Source organism: Myzus persicae, unplaced genomic scaffold (genome assembly GCF_001856785.1).
Source record: "Myzus persicae strain clone G006 unplaced genomic scaffold, MPER_G0061.0, whole genome shotgun sequence".
Classification (NCBI taxonomy): domain Eukaryota; kingdom Metazoa; phylum Arthropoda; class Insecta; order Hemiptera; family Aphididae; genus Myzus; species Myzus persicae.
The window spans coordinates 190,021-210,062 of record NW_019102823.1 but is presented as its reverse complement, the minus strand read 5'-3'; the positions used below and the strand labels follow the sequence as shown (position 1 = coordinate 210,062).

General features: G+C 34.7%; 1 protein-coding gene across 4 annotated transcripts in view; it reads left to right on the top strand.

Annotated features, from left to right (window-relative positions):
* The window catches only part of LOC111033163 (AF4/FMR2 family member 4-like), a 149,363-nt gene that overhangs the window by 93,194 nt on the left and 36,127 nt on the right, over positions 1-20,042 (top strand). For all 4 annotated transcript variants that reach the window (XM_022313770.1, XM_022313768.1, XM_022313769.1 and 1 more), the window contains one exon: positions 15,648-15,753. In XM_022313770.1, coding sequence (XP_022169462.1) covers positions 15,648-15,753 — 106 coding nt within the window. The remainder of the gene's footprint in view (positions 1-15,647; positions 15,754-20,042) is intronic.

Here is a 20,042-nt window from a genome sequence, read left to right as displayed (position 1 = left end):
ATCTGATGAATAAATTACATGAAAACACACGACGTTTTATAAATTCGAAATTCGCCAATCTTTGATGAATCGTCTGTACTTTATGATCGTAAAATGTCGGAAGAGGTAAACGGTCGATTACTCAATAAAGATAAGTGCTCCGTATCTGTATACGCGCACATATTATACTGTATGCGTTTGACTAGAGTGGCATAACCTTTTTCTTCTTTATCCTCCTCGCTCCTCGTTGTCTATTTAACGTTTAACGTATTAAGACTTGTCGTATAACGTTTATCTACAATGAACTCTTCACTCATAATATTGTTTCCCATTAAAGCTCTGCGGAGGGAGAACCGAAAGAAAATTTTCCAACTATACTGTAAACAGCTTACGTCACGAATCACAATTACAATAATTTCAATTGAATAAAAAAGAAAAATCGCATAAAGTATATTTTATGTAAGTATTTGAATTTATCATACGATATACGCGGTTGTCGCGCATCAGTCTCTCGTTGTACGTAAGCTTTTTATTTTTATATCACCAACATTCTTATTTTCTGTTTATGACATAGCCATAGGTACCTATATATTATGCATAGTAAATAATAATTCCCCATCGTCATAATACGGCCATTGTACTATCATAATATATATTGTTGACCGATTTCATAATGGTTTATTTTTCAAGCGTAGAGGATGAGTTCAATTAACGTCAATTATGTCGAATAAGGATTTTGTTTTCGATGAGCCCATTTGCGTCTAACTTTGTTTGTAATTCGGTGTTCGCTACGCTTCGATCCGTGATTATACAACACGACGATAGTCGCCAATTTGTTATTAAGATTTATTTGTTTTTCTACTATTAATATCATTATTGTTATCAACCATATGTCATATAATCGATTTAGATTTTAGATCGTTACCTATATTATATTTACTATACTTTGTTTTCTTGCATTATTTGTCTATAAAATATCGCAAACGAAAAAAATAAAGAAACAATAAAAGACAATAAGAAACTTTCGACTTTTTTTGTCAAATCATAGGTGGGCATATGATGTATCGCTCACTTGCGGTGTATATATGCATAATAATAAGTTAAATGTACATATATTTGTCACATAATATTTCCTTCAATAAAATCCCTTGGTATTTATATCATACTTTCTCTGTAGGCCCTACGCTTATTTTTTGGTAGGGTTTCTTTTTGGATCAAACATTCAAACTTCTTAAGAAGGTACGTGCAAAACATTCAAATAAATATTGTTCAGGTGCCGAAATGCTATTGTAGACTGTAATATTAGAATGTGATACTTTCTCGAAAAATTGTCCCATAGTCCATATACCATAGTATACAATTACGGATTGTACGTATTGAACAAATGATACAGTGTAAAATTATGTAACATTATTTGGGGCGTTCACAATTAATTAAAATCTACTAATAAATCTTTAAAAAATGCTAATTACAATGGTGTTATTATCCTTGAACCGAATAAGAATTATATTTGTTTCATAATAGCTTACACTATATAAAATATTATGTTATGAAGCAAATAACTTAGAAATTAAGTACCTACTTAAAACAATATTTCATTACCTAAGTATGTATATTATATTTTTGTCACTATAAAAAGTTTTTGTTCAAATTTTCCATGACGAAAACAATATAATTACCAAACATAGATGATATCAACTCTCTAAGGTATATTACATTCATATGTAATAAAATAAAATAAAATAATAAGAATTAATATTAATTAATATATAAATAATAATTATATAATTTATTTAATTAATATTTATATTTCAATATCTATTTACTTTAAAAATTGCAGGTTTACAATAGAATTTTATTTAAATCGATATTCGTTTTCTTGTCGGATGGTGTGATTTGATAAAAACCAAGTGTTGAGTACCATTTATATTTTGTTATTAAAATGTTAATCATGTTTACTTGTCAAATTTCCATGATATTTATTTTCTTTGACGTTGGTCCATAATCCATATTAAAACATATTAATAATATTATTTATGAATTATGATCTTAGTTTGAGAAATATTTACCTCGTTTTTACTTGGAATTTACGTTACTGTACTAATACTGTTAGTTGTGTTTCAAATTAGGGGTATACAAGTTGAACCGAATTATATCCGTTCCCTTAACCCTTTAAATTTATGAGCTCACAGATGAAATTAAACTTTCTCTTATTGCGTAATAGTAAGCTATTATTTTAGAAAATTGTATTAAATAGAAGAATTATATTTTATATCGTACCTATCTAATATTTTCGTCTTGTATAGCTTGTCTTACAGTCAGCAATCAAACAAAATTAATTATTGTCATCGTTGTGGGTGCGTATAACTGTATAAGTATACACAAGAGCGTGGAATTCCACAAAATTAATTACGAAAGATATCTAAAAAAATTTAGACCCGTGTCTGTTTGTTCCACTATTATATTTTTGTTTTCGTAGTCGGCGAGTATAAAATAACTATGTAGTTACGCGGAACACCGTTAATGGGCGCGTTTATATCCATCAAGAGTCGGTGTGTGTGGGTTTTTGTGCACTTCATGACCCAGACTTGTACGCAAAATTTAAAAACGGAAAAAAACGTCACGATTCTTTACGAATATGCAACAAAAGTCCACCTCCCAAGTTATTATTAGTCGCGCGTTGCGTCTATTTCGGGAATTAGAAACGACGAAAGTTAAAAAAAAACCAATCCAGTCAATATTGTCATTACTCGTTGCCAAGAGATGATTTTAGTGACCAATATCAATTATATTGTCAAGCGTCCGTTATCGTGTCTCAAATGGTTAACGGTGACAATGGTAATGATATTAATATTATGATAATCAAATTGTTCAACCACTTCGGCTGCGAGAGATTGGTCGAGTGGGGCGCATTGTGGCCGTAGTAGTCACGTCGTCGTGCGTATAATCATTTTATTGTAAATTATTATAATATTATTATTTCATTATGTCGTGTGTGTGTGGACGGTATTTTTACATCAAAAACAGTCCAACTGGTGCTTGGTGGGTGGGCGGCCTTAGCTAGGGATTTTGGGGCAAACCGTGAAGTGTTCGCTTCTTTAGCCGAAAATCCATCGTCAATACGGGCTGCGTTAGCGCCGGCTTTGTTGTTAAAGATTTGTCAAAACGGTCCCGGAAATCGATACCTCTCGCTCCATGTGTCCCATGGAAGGTTTTGCCAGTAGGCAGTAGCTGTTCATCCAATGTTGTTTCCGACTTCTTAATAATAATAATAATAATCCCGTACCTATGAGTGAGGCGGGTCTTTGCGTTGGCAGATCTGAATTATTACTTTTCGAAAAAACTATCAATTTTTAACTAAAACAAAATACTGTTAACTTAGTATTCTACGTTATTCGTAATTTTCGATAAGCGGTTACTCGGCGAGGGACGACAACGGAGATTATTGATTATTTTATTATTTATGAACAAAAATAATAATATAATATTATGTATAAATAAATGAAAGGAATCGCTCGAAATCGTTTCCGGAATAGACGACGACCACCACCGCCACCACCGCCGTCACCATCACCACCACCACCATCTCAGGTGCTGCCGTCGCTGCCATCGGTTTAAAGTGGTCGTCGCGGGCGCGTGAGCGACGTTGGCGACCCGAGCAACACCGTCGGCGGCACCAGATCGGTTCTCCCCACTTGCTGGCGCAACAGACGGCAACGTCGCTCGACTGTGGCGGGGCCCGTTTGCGCGATGACATCGCCGGCGCGAGCGATAATATATCATTTCACATATTTCGGTGTTATTGGCCTCCTTTTCAGGGGCGTCTGTCCTCATTCGTCCGCCTTACCCACCCGCGTACACATTGCCCACCCCGATCTTGACGCAATAGTATTAAACTGAACGCATCGCCGCGGGGGGCACATAGATGTACGATATTATATTCATATACATTATATATATGGTGTAATTATATTATGTCGAGGAGCGACAGTGAGAGGGTGAGGGAGTGAGTGAGACGTCAATGGACTCTAAGACTGGAGCAGACGTCGAGGAATTTGGAGGAAAGAACATTTGTGATTTGTCCGTCCACATGTCCTCCCCGTCTTTTTTGTCGGCACTTGTGGTACTTGTGCTGTACGATCCTTCGCGGTACGTCATAAATAAGTCTGCCTCTAGCACCCTGCCGGCCGGCACCTGGCTACCTGTCTGTGCCTATCGTCGATCGGTTTTCGTTTCCATTATCTCTGTCACTTGATGAACAATATTTTTTTGTATTATGTCCAATTGAAATTTGATTGTCGTTGTCGTATATAATATATAGCCGATAATATTCTACGATTTTATTCTCGGAATTCGTTGAGACGCGCCTAAATAACATTATTTTTATCGTTATGATGTTTACGGTTTTTGTGGTGTACTGGTGACTGGTGTACGATAATGACGACGACACTGTCCGTCTTTGCACTATTTTTTTCCAGATATTTCACGCCTGCCTAATGCAAACAGCGCTCAACGGATTGGTTATCTTATCGGTAGTCAACAATGTTTATATAATTATTATGACGATGGTCGTTTGCCGGCGCCACCGTCACACGTGTACAATATTTTCTTCGATAACGGGATTTCGTGTTGTTTTAAATGTTTACGTTAAATTAAGCTTTTTAAAATTCATCTCTCCCTCGTATCGATTTCAGTACCGATAAACGTGCTATTTCTATCTCTCAAGACGGTGAAAAACGTTTTGGAATAATTTATTCCGTTTTTTTTTTGGTAGGTCATATTTTTTTAGATTTTCATGTCCGTATCTACCTACCTAAAATCTCGACGATATACCTACCTAAAATCTCGATATTGTAAAATTTGTATTTGGATATAATCCTATATCATAGAATATGTATATTGTATTAAAATTATGAAATATATTTAGTGACAATTATTCTCATCGGGTGTGTTACGACGGTCGCACGCGTGAAATAAATCTTTTTTAAATGATGTCAACATTTTCAAAATACTACTAACGAGTTCATGTATGGGCCTTCAATCTTCCGAATTAACATTAATTTTCTACATATTATGCTGTTAATAGTTTAATCTGATTATACGTATTTTTGTTTTTATTTTTTAGTATTGCGTGCACGGCTTAAGCATATCATCTCGAATCCCTAAAGTATTTTTGATACAATTTTTGAGCTTTATCCTACTAATGTAATTATAGAACTGCATTAAGTTTTGACGTACTGCATATAACATTATGTATGTCTACTTTCTAGTCTTCATTATTGTACGATAAGATAATAATTAAAATACCTACACCACGTATAAATGCAAATAAGACAAGAATTAGATCATTTACTAAAATAAAACGTTTTTTAAACTATATTACACGGATACTGTACGCTGTTAGCAGTTCGCTAAAAATACAAAAATTACTGTAATACGTGTAAAGACACATTCGTAATCAAAATCTATATTAGTGAGGCACTGAGGCACCAAACATATAGTAATACAATTAATATTTTAGTAATATTAAAATGTTATCAATTGTATAATATCTATATAATATTCTAATGGGATTTATTTTGTATAGAAACTAGCAAGTGTTTAGTGAATTTAACCTGATAATTACATGTGTGCCAGATTACATATTCATGAATCATGAGCAAGGTTATGTATTGATCTACAAAAGAAAAAATAAGGTCTGAATGTAATACCTCTGCAGTTTTATCTTTATTTTAAAACTTTTTTTATTAGAATTGTATTCAAACAATATTTAAATAATTTTTTTAATAACGTAACTTTATTTTTTTTCTACCTACTTAATATGGATTTTTCTGGGTAAAACAATTTTATTTTTCCATATTATGATGTAAAAGAAGAATTTTCCAAACATTTTGGTGTATAAATATCGAAAAATGTGTCAAAATATTTGATTTATCGACTTAGGTAATCTGGATAATGAAAATTATTTTGAAGAGTCCCTCTGTCCATTGACTCAATCGAGCTCTAAATGCTATGAATAAAAATCTAAATCCAAATACAATACAAACTATACAATTATGAACGTACGCCACTATCTGAATAAAAATAATATCCCTAAAATATCACTATAATACGTGTATTAAATGAAACAGTTACAATATTTTTAAAAATGTATTTTTGTAGGTTAACATGTAAGTTATAAGTTATAACATATAAGTATTAAGTACCTATTTATTTCAAATTATGAAAAAATATTTTTCTTTAATATTATGTTGTTAGTTAGATTAGGTAGGTAGAGGGTTAAACAGATCACTCCGTATATTAGTGTAAAGCTATTTCGAAGAAAACAAATATACACTAGAACGCTGATAGTATATTTTTATCAATCACAATTTATAACTTAAACATTTAGAAATAGTTTAACTTAAGTTTTTAACGACAATTCTTTGGTATTGGTTATCACTTATCAATTATCGCCATAGGTCATCAATCATCATCGTTCTTCAATTTATTTTAATTGAAATAAAAATAAAAAATAATACATTTATCATTGTAGGTAATTACTAATTAGTAATTATATAATTATGCTGGCTGTCGTCTGAACATAGCATACCTATATCAGTGTGTGCATATTTGTGTATGTTCGCACGTCCTCTTGTGTGTGTCTAAATCAGAATTCCTGTTGTTAGCATTTGCAATATAACTTGACTTTTCGTGTATGGTAAAGAGGAGGGGAGGGATATCCGAGAATATTGAGTAGTTTTCATTTCTTTTGTCGTTTGAACTTAAAATGTTAAGACTAAAAGAGTAACTCATTATTATTCTATATAGCTACATATGTTTTCTCGGATATTCTGAACTTTTAAAGTTAGTAAAATATAAATGCATGTATTATTAATATTGGAGTGTGGCTCATTCAAAGTTTTAACGAAGTGAAATATTTTAATATGAAATACTTTCAACAAGTATTTCATTAGTTTTCTTCGATGCTAACAATATTTTAATACCGGAAGAAAATCTGTTAACAATTGTACAACAATACTTCACCAATTATTCAATGATTACATTACATAAAACATACTTAAAACATACTTACATTACCTACTACTTTTACTAGTATAAACACGTTTATACTTTATAGTTAATACGTATTATATACATCTGTGTCGTGTCCTCTTGTCTATATATTTACATTTTACATATTGTTTATACTTGTTAAGTTAAGTAGTAACAACCATTTTTTATTGATAACCGATTTATGCCTAATTGAATAATATCCTTGATATTATATCAAAACTAGTGCTCATTAATATTACAATAATTGGACTATTTTTTTTAAAGAACATTAATAATGAACATTTTTCGTCTGGATTTTGTTCGTACTTTTGATAAGTTAATAATTTTTGCTGGCGTTAATATTCTTATACAGATCATGTTTTTCATAAATAGTTTTTGGAAGTGTTCCAAATTTCCAACGCGTACTTAATATGTATCAGTTCATATATTTAAACAGCATTTTTTGAATGTGTCTTTCTTTTGTATTTTTCCATCGTTTGTGAACTATGTTTGTAGAGTTTGATACATTTTTTTACTTGTGCAGTTGTGCATATTTATACAATTTACATATTTTATACCTATAGGTACTATAAACGATTATACTATATATTGTTCTTTACCATTCAGCATAAATTACAATATGGACAACGACTTTCTGCTGGCGTAATCAAAAGTACATTCTTGTCACATATTTTTAAGACTAAATGTACAAACTTATCAAATTTCTGAAATCCGATTATACTTAGTTTCCGTTTTAATAATAATTGCGGTTCGAGTTGACCATGGTGGACGACGTGTATCGTGTACGAACAGTGCGCAATACTATATTATATTATGTATAACATATCAACGTTACAAATTGGAAAGCACTGGTTAATAGACAAATGGCTTGTTTCTTTTTCTTCCCTATAGAACTGTTATGAATGTGATACTCGTTTGCGACACTACAGTAAAACACCCATCTTTTCTATAAAGTTATTTTTATTTTCTTGTCAAGTTATAAACACTTGTTATTTATAAATTATTATACTATTTAGTAGTTGTAGTTGTGTCGTATAATGTAGGTGATCAAATAAATGAAAAAAAAACCGTGTTATTCGAAAACAACAGTGGAAACATTTTGAAACCTTGTCCTTGCGTTGTTCTTTTTTTTTTGTACACAACAATTTAATGCATTCCAATAACCAAAGAATTGATTTTAATTATTATTATATAGGTACCTATATTTTTTTCTATTGCATTACACCTAAACATAATACCGTGAAACTACTTCAAGGGAGTTGTAGTATGGTAGTATGGTTAAATGTCGTCTCAGTGAGCGAGAGATTATATTATTTATTACCGCTGTGTCGTATTCGTGGTGAAAAAAAGGAATTTCATCTATTCCAACCGACCTTTATTTTTATTAGCGAAGTAAATACATAGATTCCGTCACAAAAGGCAGCAATTGATTATTAATTCATAGATCCCGCAAATGTGATGTTCTATATTTAAGTAATTTGAGGTTGTGCTATATTGTTTTTCGTACCAACATAAATGACTACTAGTCCAAATAGGTTGGTATGAGAAAATTAAAAAATGACAAACAGTCATGTCATCAAGCATTTATATATTAACACTTAAGTGTAATAAGTATATTGTATATATTATGATATTACTATCAATATATTGATAATATAAAAAAGCAAATTTTTTTTAATTAACGTAAAAGAAAACAGCGATTTAACAGAAAGTCTTTGACAAATAATAAAGTATTTACATTATATAAAAAAATGCTGGCAATCAACATTATGGTAAAAAAAATTATAAAAATTAACCTGTATTTCCATATTTATATAATTATATCGGCGCCTACAGATTGCCTCCCGAAGTTAAAAAGGTCAATCATTTCACACGAATTGCTTCCCGACTATGTACGAGTTGCCTCCCGATGTACTTACCCTAAATTTTATCGTAAATGTAAAGGGTCTAGTACTAGTAGTTTTATATAGTTTAATAATAAATAAAAGCACCTAATCCTTAATACCTATAGCATAAGTATACACTTATTGACATTTGAACTTTTTTACTGTGTGAGAACTTACATAATATATAATTTTTCCGCCGTGTAGGAACTAATATAAGCATATTTTTTTTACCATGTAGGGCCTATTTTGTAGGAACTTACACATTTCATTTTTGTATTCGTGTAGGAACTTACACTCGCCCATACTAGTTGCCTCCCAATAGTCAGGTAATAAATGTATAAGTGGTTCTAAATATTTTGGTTGAAAAATATAAATGTAGGCAATGTTATAACAAATAATTTTTTTATTAAGTAATTATGTTACCACATTTTTTTTATTGACTAATTATAGGTACCACCTGTTTTGTATTGATGTATTTTATTATTATTTTTATAGTTGTTGCTATACTACTCATACCTGATCATCGGAGGGAACTAGTTTTACCTTTTTGTTTACGATAAGGATGAGAGACAATTCGTATACTTCGGGAAGCAACTAGTATGCATCGAATTATATTATATTATATATTTGGAGTAACCAGGGTGACATCAAGTACAAATATTGGTAGGAAGGTAACAATAGTGGATGGGTCACTGAAAAAAACGTTTATAGTATATCCGTATTAGATTCCTTTGATAAACATATCATGTGTTTTTGTGTGTGTGCATGTGCATATGCGTGTGTTGTAAGAATTAAGTATATTATATACGTATTGGTCCGGATCCATTTTATCCTGATCGTACCCGTCGGCGACGGCGTCTGCTCCACAGCAGGTAAATGGTTTATAACAAAAATACTTTGTTTTTACTAAAATCTGAGTTAGTGGTTCACCTATAACTAAAAAAATACAAAACAACTGAAACAACGCCGCGTTGCCGTCGAGGCTATGTGCTATAGATATATTATATGATACAAAATATATAATATTCATCGTCTGTCGATATCATATCGATATATTATATCAATGTAATATGCCAATGGTAGAAAATATCATTGTATACGATTAATGTAATACTTATGTTTTTATAATAATAACTCACTACACAGGGAATGTTTCTTTTTTCATAGACTTCCTACTATTTTTATGTTAAATTGGTATGTTTGTTTTCTTCTTGGTGTTTAATATAAGATTTCTACAGATTTGAAACGATAGCGTTTATTTTTCGATTCAAATAACACTCAAAATAAATATTTGTCGACGCCGTCGTTTAGACTTTAGAGTCCTGTGCGTGTACATCATTGTATTATTTGTATTCGGGCACGGTATAAATTCTCCTGTATAATTTATTAAAATGGCAATTTGTTGAAAAGGCTGCAAAGAAAGAATGAGAAACAACACTGGTGTTTTTATTTGTTTCTTTTATAGCTTTTTAAGAATAGTGTACGTTCGGTTTATGTTCTGTGGGTCACACCAGAGATTTGGAATCGATTCAAAACCGTTGCCATGTTTTATTTCTCGTGTCATTTCATGTGGCACATCGTCTTAGGTACGAAAACGCACGCGTCTTATACATACTCGCCGAGTGTTATTTTTAATTTAGACTTTTTCACGTTAATACCCGTCGCTTTATTTGCGCAGATAGCACAGAATTATTTTACGAAACGCATTAATCGTCGTCGTCGTCGTCGCAACCAAATTCGTTTTCCCCTAGACAATTTTGTGATCGTCGTGATATCGTGTAGGCCTAAGTAATAACTTATAGCAACAACGGCTAGATTATGGAGAAAAAAAAACGTTATCATTTCGCGCTTATCGTTTCTAGAAGTAGTCGGGAGGGTTGAAAAAAATATGTTTTTGGCGATGCAACATAAAAATCGGTATAGCATCGGTAGGTATAATATAAAAAAAAGATTACCAACGAAACGTAATCGTGTTGCGTTTATTTCGCGGCTAGAATAAACTCGTGCGGGACCGGTAAAGAGTGAGTGAGCTTCGCGCGTACGTGCGCTGCACGGGCGTAACTCGCGAAAGATAGACCGCGGCGGCGATGCGTCGTCGTATGTTCGTACTTTGTTGCTTCGGTGGCTGCGAACGAAAAACCGTCGTTGACTACGACTACGCCGCCACAATAGAGGTCAACGACCATTGCCAGCGGAGCTCTTCTCCCCCTCGTCGTGCACACGCCTCGCTCCACCGTCCGACTCGCGAGTGTGTGTGCGCGCGCGACTGTGTACTAATACTATGGTATAATATCTGTTTTCTTCCCTCTGCCGCACCGGTAAAACCTCGTCCGTGGTTCTCCAGAGACGACGACGACGAATAATGATAATAATAATATATATATTGTATAAGAATATAACACCGTCTTTGGGATATTTTTTTTCTTTTTATTTCCAAAAACACCGCCGTGTGCACCGTGGCTGCCGAGCGTGGGGGGCTGCACTGCGCGTTCGGCGATCGTGGGTCTTGCGTGTTTTATCTTTTCTCGGTATTGTCACAATAATTGCAGTAGGTATGGCGGCTACATGGCGTAAATAGTATTGTCGTCGCAATCGTCGCACCTGCAGTCCGCCGTCCGCGGTCCGTCAGTATAGTGTTGTTACGTGCGCGTAATAATTATTGTGCGAGTGTTAGCGGTTTGACGACGGCTATTAATAAGAAAGTTCTATATTTTAAACTACCTACCTCAATAATTTGTAAGTACTCTGTAAATATTCTTCTGTGCAGTATGGCAGTGTATCCTTATCATATTTCTCAATAAGATTTTCATTCCGGTCCACGCGCGAAAGAAATTGAAAACGACGTGTTAATCTTTCCGTACTATATTAGGCTGGACCGTAATTGAATTTGAAGCATTAATATATTATATACCAGTAAACCACCCGATGTAAAAGTAAACCTTAGTAATATGACGTGCTTATTCGTTTGATCCAATAACGCGTCGGTCGGCGGAGCCGGTGGCGGCAGTGGCCTATCGACGAGATAATAATTGTTAAAGTCGAATAATCCAATTGTAATTCACCCGTTAAACAGCCCCGCCGCCGGCGTCGTCAAAATAATTGTCTCTGTCGTGATGTTTTTCTTTGCCCTCCTCCTCATGTCACATCCAACCAAGTGGCATGCTCGATTCGCATTACGCTACTACTTTTACATTCATCGTACAATAATAATTCGATTACGATTAATAATAATAATAACAACAATCTTATCCTGTAATCGTGAAAACGGTAATTTATCACTTTTACGATAATACGATGTACCTACGGTCGCCGGTATCATTGTGTGTGGTAGGTACGCGACGACGTAAACCCGTCTCCGATTGGTTGAAGCATTAACTCCGTCGGTCGGTCGGTCGCCTTAAGTCTTATCCGCCTCTTGTTTTTTTTTATTTTGCGTGCCGACGCCGGATCTTATATTAGGTTTGCGCTGTAAGTTATGACAACGTTTTGGAATACTAATGAATCCGGGCACTAAACCACTACACGAAAAACTCGCGGGCACTGTAGTGCTTCCGTCGCCTGTCAAACGCAGCAACAGAATACATCGGTGGAAATGATCCTCGGGCGGTGGCCGAATGGTCAAGAGAAGCTCTGCTAAAGAAAATCATTGTTTAACGTTGTAGGCGGAAAGTGAAGGAAGTTTAATCGTGCACGCGTCTCGTCCGAAACACATTAATTCTTCCCGTCGACCGTAAAAATAAAAACCCAACATTGTCTGTTGGTAATAATAAGAGTAATATTTTTTTACAACCATAATAATAATTATTATTATATAATATTAAATTTTATTATTATTATTATTATTATTATTATTAGCTGAGTAAACGGTTCCATATTCCGCGGGGTGGTAAGGAGAGAGATAGAGGGAGATCGAGATCCGGGCTCGGCGGCGTATATGATAGAAACTGTTCGCTGTAACAATCGTGTTATATAGGGTGTTCGCCACCACGTCATAGTCATCGTTATAGTCGACGACGACGATATTTTAGGGTGAACAAAAATTGTTGGCTGCGCACACGGTATACGTGGATATTATTATACAGTGGTATTAATCCCCCTGTTGATTTGAAAAAAAAATAAACTCTCGGTACTGGACACGGTCTCCGATGAGGGATACACATACACATACACACACACACACACACCACTATTGATTTTCCGTGTCTTCGGGGTTCGTGTTCTCTCTCGGCGCCTGTATGTATATAGTTCTTTATGGCTTCATGTGCACACACACATATTATTTCGCTTAGCAGTACACGCCGCTCTATAAAAGTCCAATTCTCGTCATTAATTATTACCCACACAAGCGCCACGCTCGGGTGGTATTCACGTCGACCGCCTCTTCCACCGCCGCCAAAACAGCCACCATCACCGCCGTATATAACAGACACTTTCGTCCACCACCCGTCGCACTACACCTCTTTTCCACATTTACAACACTCGGGTCGGTTTTGTACATTGTGTGCATATTAAAAGCACAATCGATATTTAGTATGGTCTATACACATGTTGTACCATCTATAGGTGTATAATACATACCGGTGTAAACGACGTCGGTGGTCGTGGAGTCGGTGGTTGTCTAAAAAAATATGACCTAGCTACAGTGCCTATGTACTGCGTCGTTAGTGTATAATGTTATGTATAGTAAACATCGATACAGTCACATAAAAGCTTTTTGCGTTATTTATTTATATTACGACGTACTGCTGAACTGCGTCGGCGACAGATGTGAAAATAGCGAGTGAGAGGTGTAGGCTTATCTGACACAGTGCCGATCGACGGAAGGCTGGGGATACTCGATAGTGATTTTGCCATTCGGTGGACTGATGGTTTTACTAAACCCCACCACCCCACGAATATGAACCTATTTTTGCGTGAATTAAATCGACTTGATGTATGGCGTCGTTGGTGGGCCTTTCGTTAAATATCTATTGCGCCCTAAAGCGGACATTTTAATTTATTCCATTTTGCCGCCTTCAATTTCTGTAAAATTGCAAGCCGCCCTAAAGCAACGAATGACTTTGCTTGGGCCCCAGAAACAGGCCTGGTCGTTGGTGGTTGTCATCAGCGATCGCGTATCATGGCCAATTGACGTATGTCTGTGCAGTGTTGGCGCATGCGCAATCGATATCTTTGCAGATGCTGTTGTTGTTGACCTCGTAATTTGACAGCAGTTCTCCGGGTTTCCGTTTAAAACAATGGAAGATTAGTGTAAAAGGGTGGTCGGTGTGTTGTGTGCAATATACATACTATTATATGTATGTAGTATGCATTCGTCGTCGTCGTTCTAACCCCTTTAACACCGTGTCTATATGTAAAGCTACTAACTAAACGAGTAACGACTGCTAAAACTATGTCGGACTGTTTTTATTTCCGCCACTTAATATTCAACGATATTCTCCCCATGGTAGGTAGTTGTAGGTATTATTTTTTTATGCACGTTATTCTATGATTTACGATCAAAGTCTCTCTATATTATGTTTTTAGTTTTTTATTCCATATATATATATTAACATTTACAATATGTCATATTATGTTCACGCTAGGTGAAAATACTTATTATTATATTATATAAATGTGGATGTCGAGTATTACTAAGCTGCAGGAATACATTCGTAAGTATACGTTTATATTGCGTGTATTATATTACTCGCGACGTATTTGACACACGAATACGCGTGTAGTATCGTTGGCCGTCGTGTTCATAGTATGTGTTTGCAAAATTATTGTCATATACTTCATTGGTAATTATCCCACGATTGTATACAATCGTGACGGCTGTAATGTTTCGACGAACTGTGTGCGAGATTTGACCCTCCTATGCGTCGGCATCCGGCGGGTATATACACGTATATATTATATACACGCGCATATATAGGTATGCCACCTGGAAATCTGTACACGGCATGTGTCAGGTGTGTACACTCTCTGTAGTGCGCCGGCAGCTGCCGATTTAAGAAAGGTTCCACCACCACTATAGGCGGTGGCAGCGACAGTGGTCTGGACGTCTGGCGAGTTCTGATGCTGATGCTGTGGCTGTGGCTGCGGCTGCTGCTGCTGCAGCGGTCGGGGTTAATCGGTGGATAAGAAAAAAAAGTATTTTCCCGTTCTCCCGAGGTCTGTTGTCGTGTGGCAGCCGGTCCGCGGGGGCGCGTTTTTCGTTACACTACCTGTGGGTTTCATCTTTTGCGTACAATAAAAACATTACCTGTCTCTCGTTCCAGATGTTCCCTACCTATAATACTTATATATGTATGTAATATGGGGGTCTCTGTTGCCTAGCTATGACCCTGTGAGTATTTTTTCAATCGTCCATGTATATAGTGATATTTATCTCGAGTTTTGGACAGAATAAATTATTATATTCCACCTTCCATATTGCAGAATCGTGGTGCGTCCGTTATTATATTGAGTGATGGACAACCGTTAGCGTATGCAAATCCTTTGGCCATCTGGTAAATCCCTTTTTACTATGTAGTGATATATATAGTCTGCCAGGTGTGTAGTATTGACAGTGGTGTTGCTTCCGTTTTGCAATATGTGCGTGCATATAGTTTATATACTACATAGAACGATAATTTTTCTAACCCTTTCTCCCTCTTGTAATATCGTCTGAATAATAATGAATTTACACGTGACGCTCAAAGTATAGTTAATATTTATATGGTTTTTTGTATTTTTTTACAGAATGGAACGGGAAAAACAACGTGAGAAAGAAAGGCAGTCCAGACAGCAACAAGTTTCCGAGAACAATGTCAAAGACAAGAAAGAACTATTCGGCTCTCCAGTAAAGGTAATTTCTCCTTTTTAATTTATGTTTTGTGTCTTTATTTTTGTACCGTCGCTTCAACTGAGCATGTATATTGTATTCATACAATATACTCAGTCGTCTGATCTAGGTGTGGTATAGATTAGCTAGCCTTCCGGATATTGCGAAGAACCGAGGAATTTCCTTTCTCCGCCGCCCGGAGAAAATGAGCAATTTACTTATATTTTCGTCCCCACTCCCCACCGCCACTGCTTCTGATCTGCCCAGTGTTGTGGCTGACGACATGGTTCCCTATGATATTAAGTTTAAGGAGGGGACCTTGGTTAATTCTTAGACCGTGCATATAATATATAATGAAAACACGGTGCGTGGATATTATCTATATATTTTCTTCTGTATTATTACTTTGGGTGTTTCCTATTTCTCAAGTTATTTTGCACGAAGATATAAATCTTGGTTAAGAAAGTGAGATGGAATCTAGCATTTTTTGCGGAAAACATTTTCGATGCTTTTTCCGCACGATCGTAGTATAGTGGGTAATATATAACGTGTAATGGAAATTAACACGTCGTGTTCGTATTGTATTCACCGAAAAAACGTATTACAGGTGAACGATTTGAAGAAATTAATTTATATTTCACAGCATTATAATCGTGCGCCCGGTATAGTTTATCGACAAATTATTTCGAATTTTTACGCATAATAATAGTGCAATATTTCGTGGTCGCGAACACTCTGAACTCTACGGAACAGCGAAATTTCTATACATATATAAACAATAGACATAGTATATACAATATATTATGTACTTTGCTGTAATAGTCCCCACGGTATGAATAATTAACCCCGTATTCGGTACTGTAGTTATCAAAGGCTTCGAAAAAATGGGTATACACTAAAAAAAGTTAATTTTAAAAACATAAATAACAATAATTTTTACATTTGTTTTGTTTGAAATTTCCTTTTTAAAATACGTTATCGTGTAAATATGATTTGTGGAAGTAATAATTGTTATACATTATATAATATTATAAGACCTATTCAAGAAAATAATCGTTCTACTAGTGCAGACAAACAAAGATTTGTATTATATTAAATATTATATATTTTTTATTTTTATCAAACGTATGAGATATATTATTCATTTATTGTTTAATATTTAGGGAATTGATAACATATAACTATATAACTCTTTTACTTCGTTCACTATGAGTATTACGATTATTTGTGAAATGATTCCTATAGTTGAAAAATAAACATGGTATTCAATAAGAGTTCAGTATTATGCGTCTTAATACTGTAAGACACAAGTTAATTATAGGTGTAACTTAGTTTCTGACCAGCCCTGATGTATACTTCGTATGTATATAATATTATAACACATTTAAGAATATGGAGATATTTAATATTATAATGTATAGGTCATATAGGTATTAGGTAGTCATATATGCGACTAACGCATGCAGTGGCCCTTGTACCTACTTGTTCATCTATATTGCCGTCCACGAGATTTCAGCCGGCCGTTGACCTATACTGGCGTGCTATAGACACAACGACAACGACCCCCCCCCTCCCCAAGGATACTATACATATATTGATATATGTATAAGTAATAGGTACATGTTATTATGAAATATGTTGTGTTGGATAGGGTTACACAAAAACGAGACGGCTATGTGCTATAAACAAATAATATATATATGCTGCTGCAGGGTTCAAAGAAATACAATTCATGTATAGCCTATATTATAGGCCCTAAAACACACAACAACCGGTTGACTATGGTGAGAGAGGGTTTGGGGGTGGTGATAGGGTTGTGCTCGAATATTGTTTTATTTACCGTAGTAATGTCGAGGGTGGCGTTAGATATTCATCGACGTATACATATTTTATCCTTTCTTTTGAGCGAAATTCTTATTTTGTGATTTTAAATAAATATACGCGTGCTCCTTTATATATACGGACATTATACCCCGAGGTATACTCAGGATAGTTTTATTTATCTGTACACCGCCGGTACGAATCTGGTCGTAATAGTAATATAATATTATATACGTTCGATAAACAGCTGACTGGCCGATTGTGCGTTTTATAATGAAATCCCCTTCGACGACCCTACCCGCAACCACTATATACATACCTGCCTGCATAGTCTTGCTCATATTATTATTATTATTATTATTATTATTATTATTTGTATGTATAAAATAAAACATTGCCGCAGTCTGCGACGAGTAGTTATAATATATAGTACCTATATAGTCGCACAGACCGTGCGCCGGATAAAATGTATTCAGTGTCACGCGGAGCTCGCGATCTTTTCGATTTAAATAGGTACACACATTTATATTTGTTCTTTTCCTTCCCCGGTTATTTTTCCTTCTTTTTTTTATAAGCAATAATGTTTCGAATTCTTCTCTATCTCTCTCTTTCTTTCTTTTGGCCATATACGAGTATAAGACTATGACGACGAAAGTTATTTTGTCATCCCGCACACGTTCCACTCGTTTACAAAGACAGTAAAGTCGATTCCCAATCACATCGGCATATCGTATAGGTAGGTATATTATATATTTATATATAATAAAATACTATGTATCTCCGATCTGCCGTACTCGCTCCTGCACCATATTACTGCCGCCGTTGCCGTGCCACATGTTTGAAGTTATACGTATATAGTTATACATTATACACACTGCAGTAGTAATTCGAAATCAGACCCATTACGTTCTGAACGAAAATTATAAGGCTTACGCTGAAAAAATGTAATCCTAGTTTGTGGTAAATGTGAACGAGTTTTCTTCTTCTATTTTATATGTATATGAATTAATACAAAGATCCTATTTATTCAGAAGTTATTTAATTTTTCGGTGTTGTACGCTTTTAATCGATGCTGTACATCGTCTGCTCATGATATTTTTTATTTTAAAATACTTAAGTTAGTCCGTAAAGGCGATAAAAATAATTTGTTGTCATAATGTAATAATAACAATATTCGAAATTTGATGTTGTACGACCTTATTCTATACCTTGGACTCATTATAATGTACTGATGCGTGGACTAACAGAAGTTAGTACGTAATGGTCCATGGTTGTTAATTGAAATATAATGTATTGTTTCCAAAACGTCCTTTTTTAACTTGTATTTTATATCCCCATTTGCGTAGTTAGGTTAGAAATTTATTCTTTAAATTAATTGCTTTTAGTTGAATAATATTTCAATAATGGATTTAATCTGTCTTCAACGTAATATACTTCATTGGGCGCGCAGGCGGCAGGAAAGTGTATTATTATTATTTGTATAATATTGTGTCGACCTAAATACATTACGCAACATTAATGATTATTATACATAAACCGCATTGTTCGAGACATTGCAACGAACTCTGTGCATTGAAGTAACCTTAATAGTAGATGTTTGTGTTTTCTTTAAATCATTATTATTATTACTATTACTTATACACTAATACTATTGCCACAATGATATCTTTAAATAGTTAATGTGGAGAACTCGCATCAACAAATTCAATATGTTTATTTAACAATTTACAACTACTCTGTATACGGTGTGTTATGTGTAACTGTGTAAGGTATTTCTAGTCGGCTATCAAAACATTTTTCCGACACGAAATCACAGTAGAATTTTCTTCGAGCGTATCTGAGCGGTGGCGGTAGTATTCTCCTTGACCTACTATTACACTACCATGGCGTATGTAAGATTTTTTTCTCCCTCAGCAGTCAGCTGTTATCTAATTATTATCCGCTGCTGCTGTATTTGTCGTCGGTGGGGCGTGGCACATAAATTACTTTGTCTAATGCCAATTCATTTATACGAAACGAAGTTAATAGAAATGTTTCACGGAGACAACAGCCCCTTAATGTTATTAAAACCGGAAACCGTTTCCGAACTATAGAGGCAATTTTAGAGATTTCTACTTTTAAGTGCAACTGCCACGCTCCCGTCATTGCATTTTGACTGGATAAAAACTGTTTCCTCTTGCTCTCCGTCCTTTCTCCGGTGAAAAAGCGTTTCAGCGTTGACGCGTTTTTTCGACTAACTAATATTACAACGACAATCGGTTTAAAACAATAACAAAATCAAAATAAACGTTGTATGGTAAACGTTTATGCGCTTATTATAGCTAATCACTATTCACCAAACATTATAATGGTTTTAATTATGGTATATTATATGTTGTTATAACGACGGTGCAAGTCGGTGTATTGTTTGCGCTTTAGAAATCGGTTAATGACGTAGTTATATTATGTGTAATTTCGATCTTTTGATTTTATCATTAAAAAAGTTTTCGTTT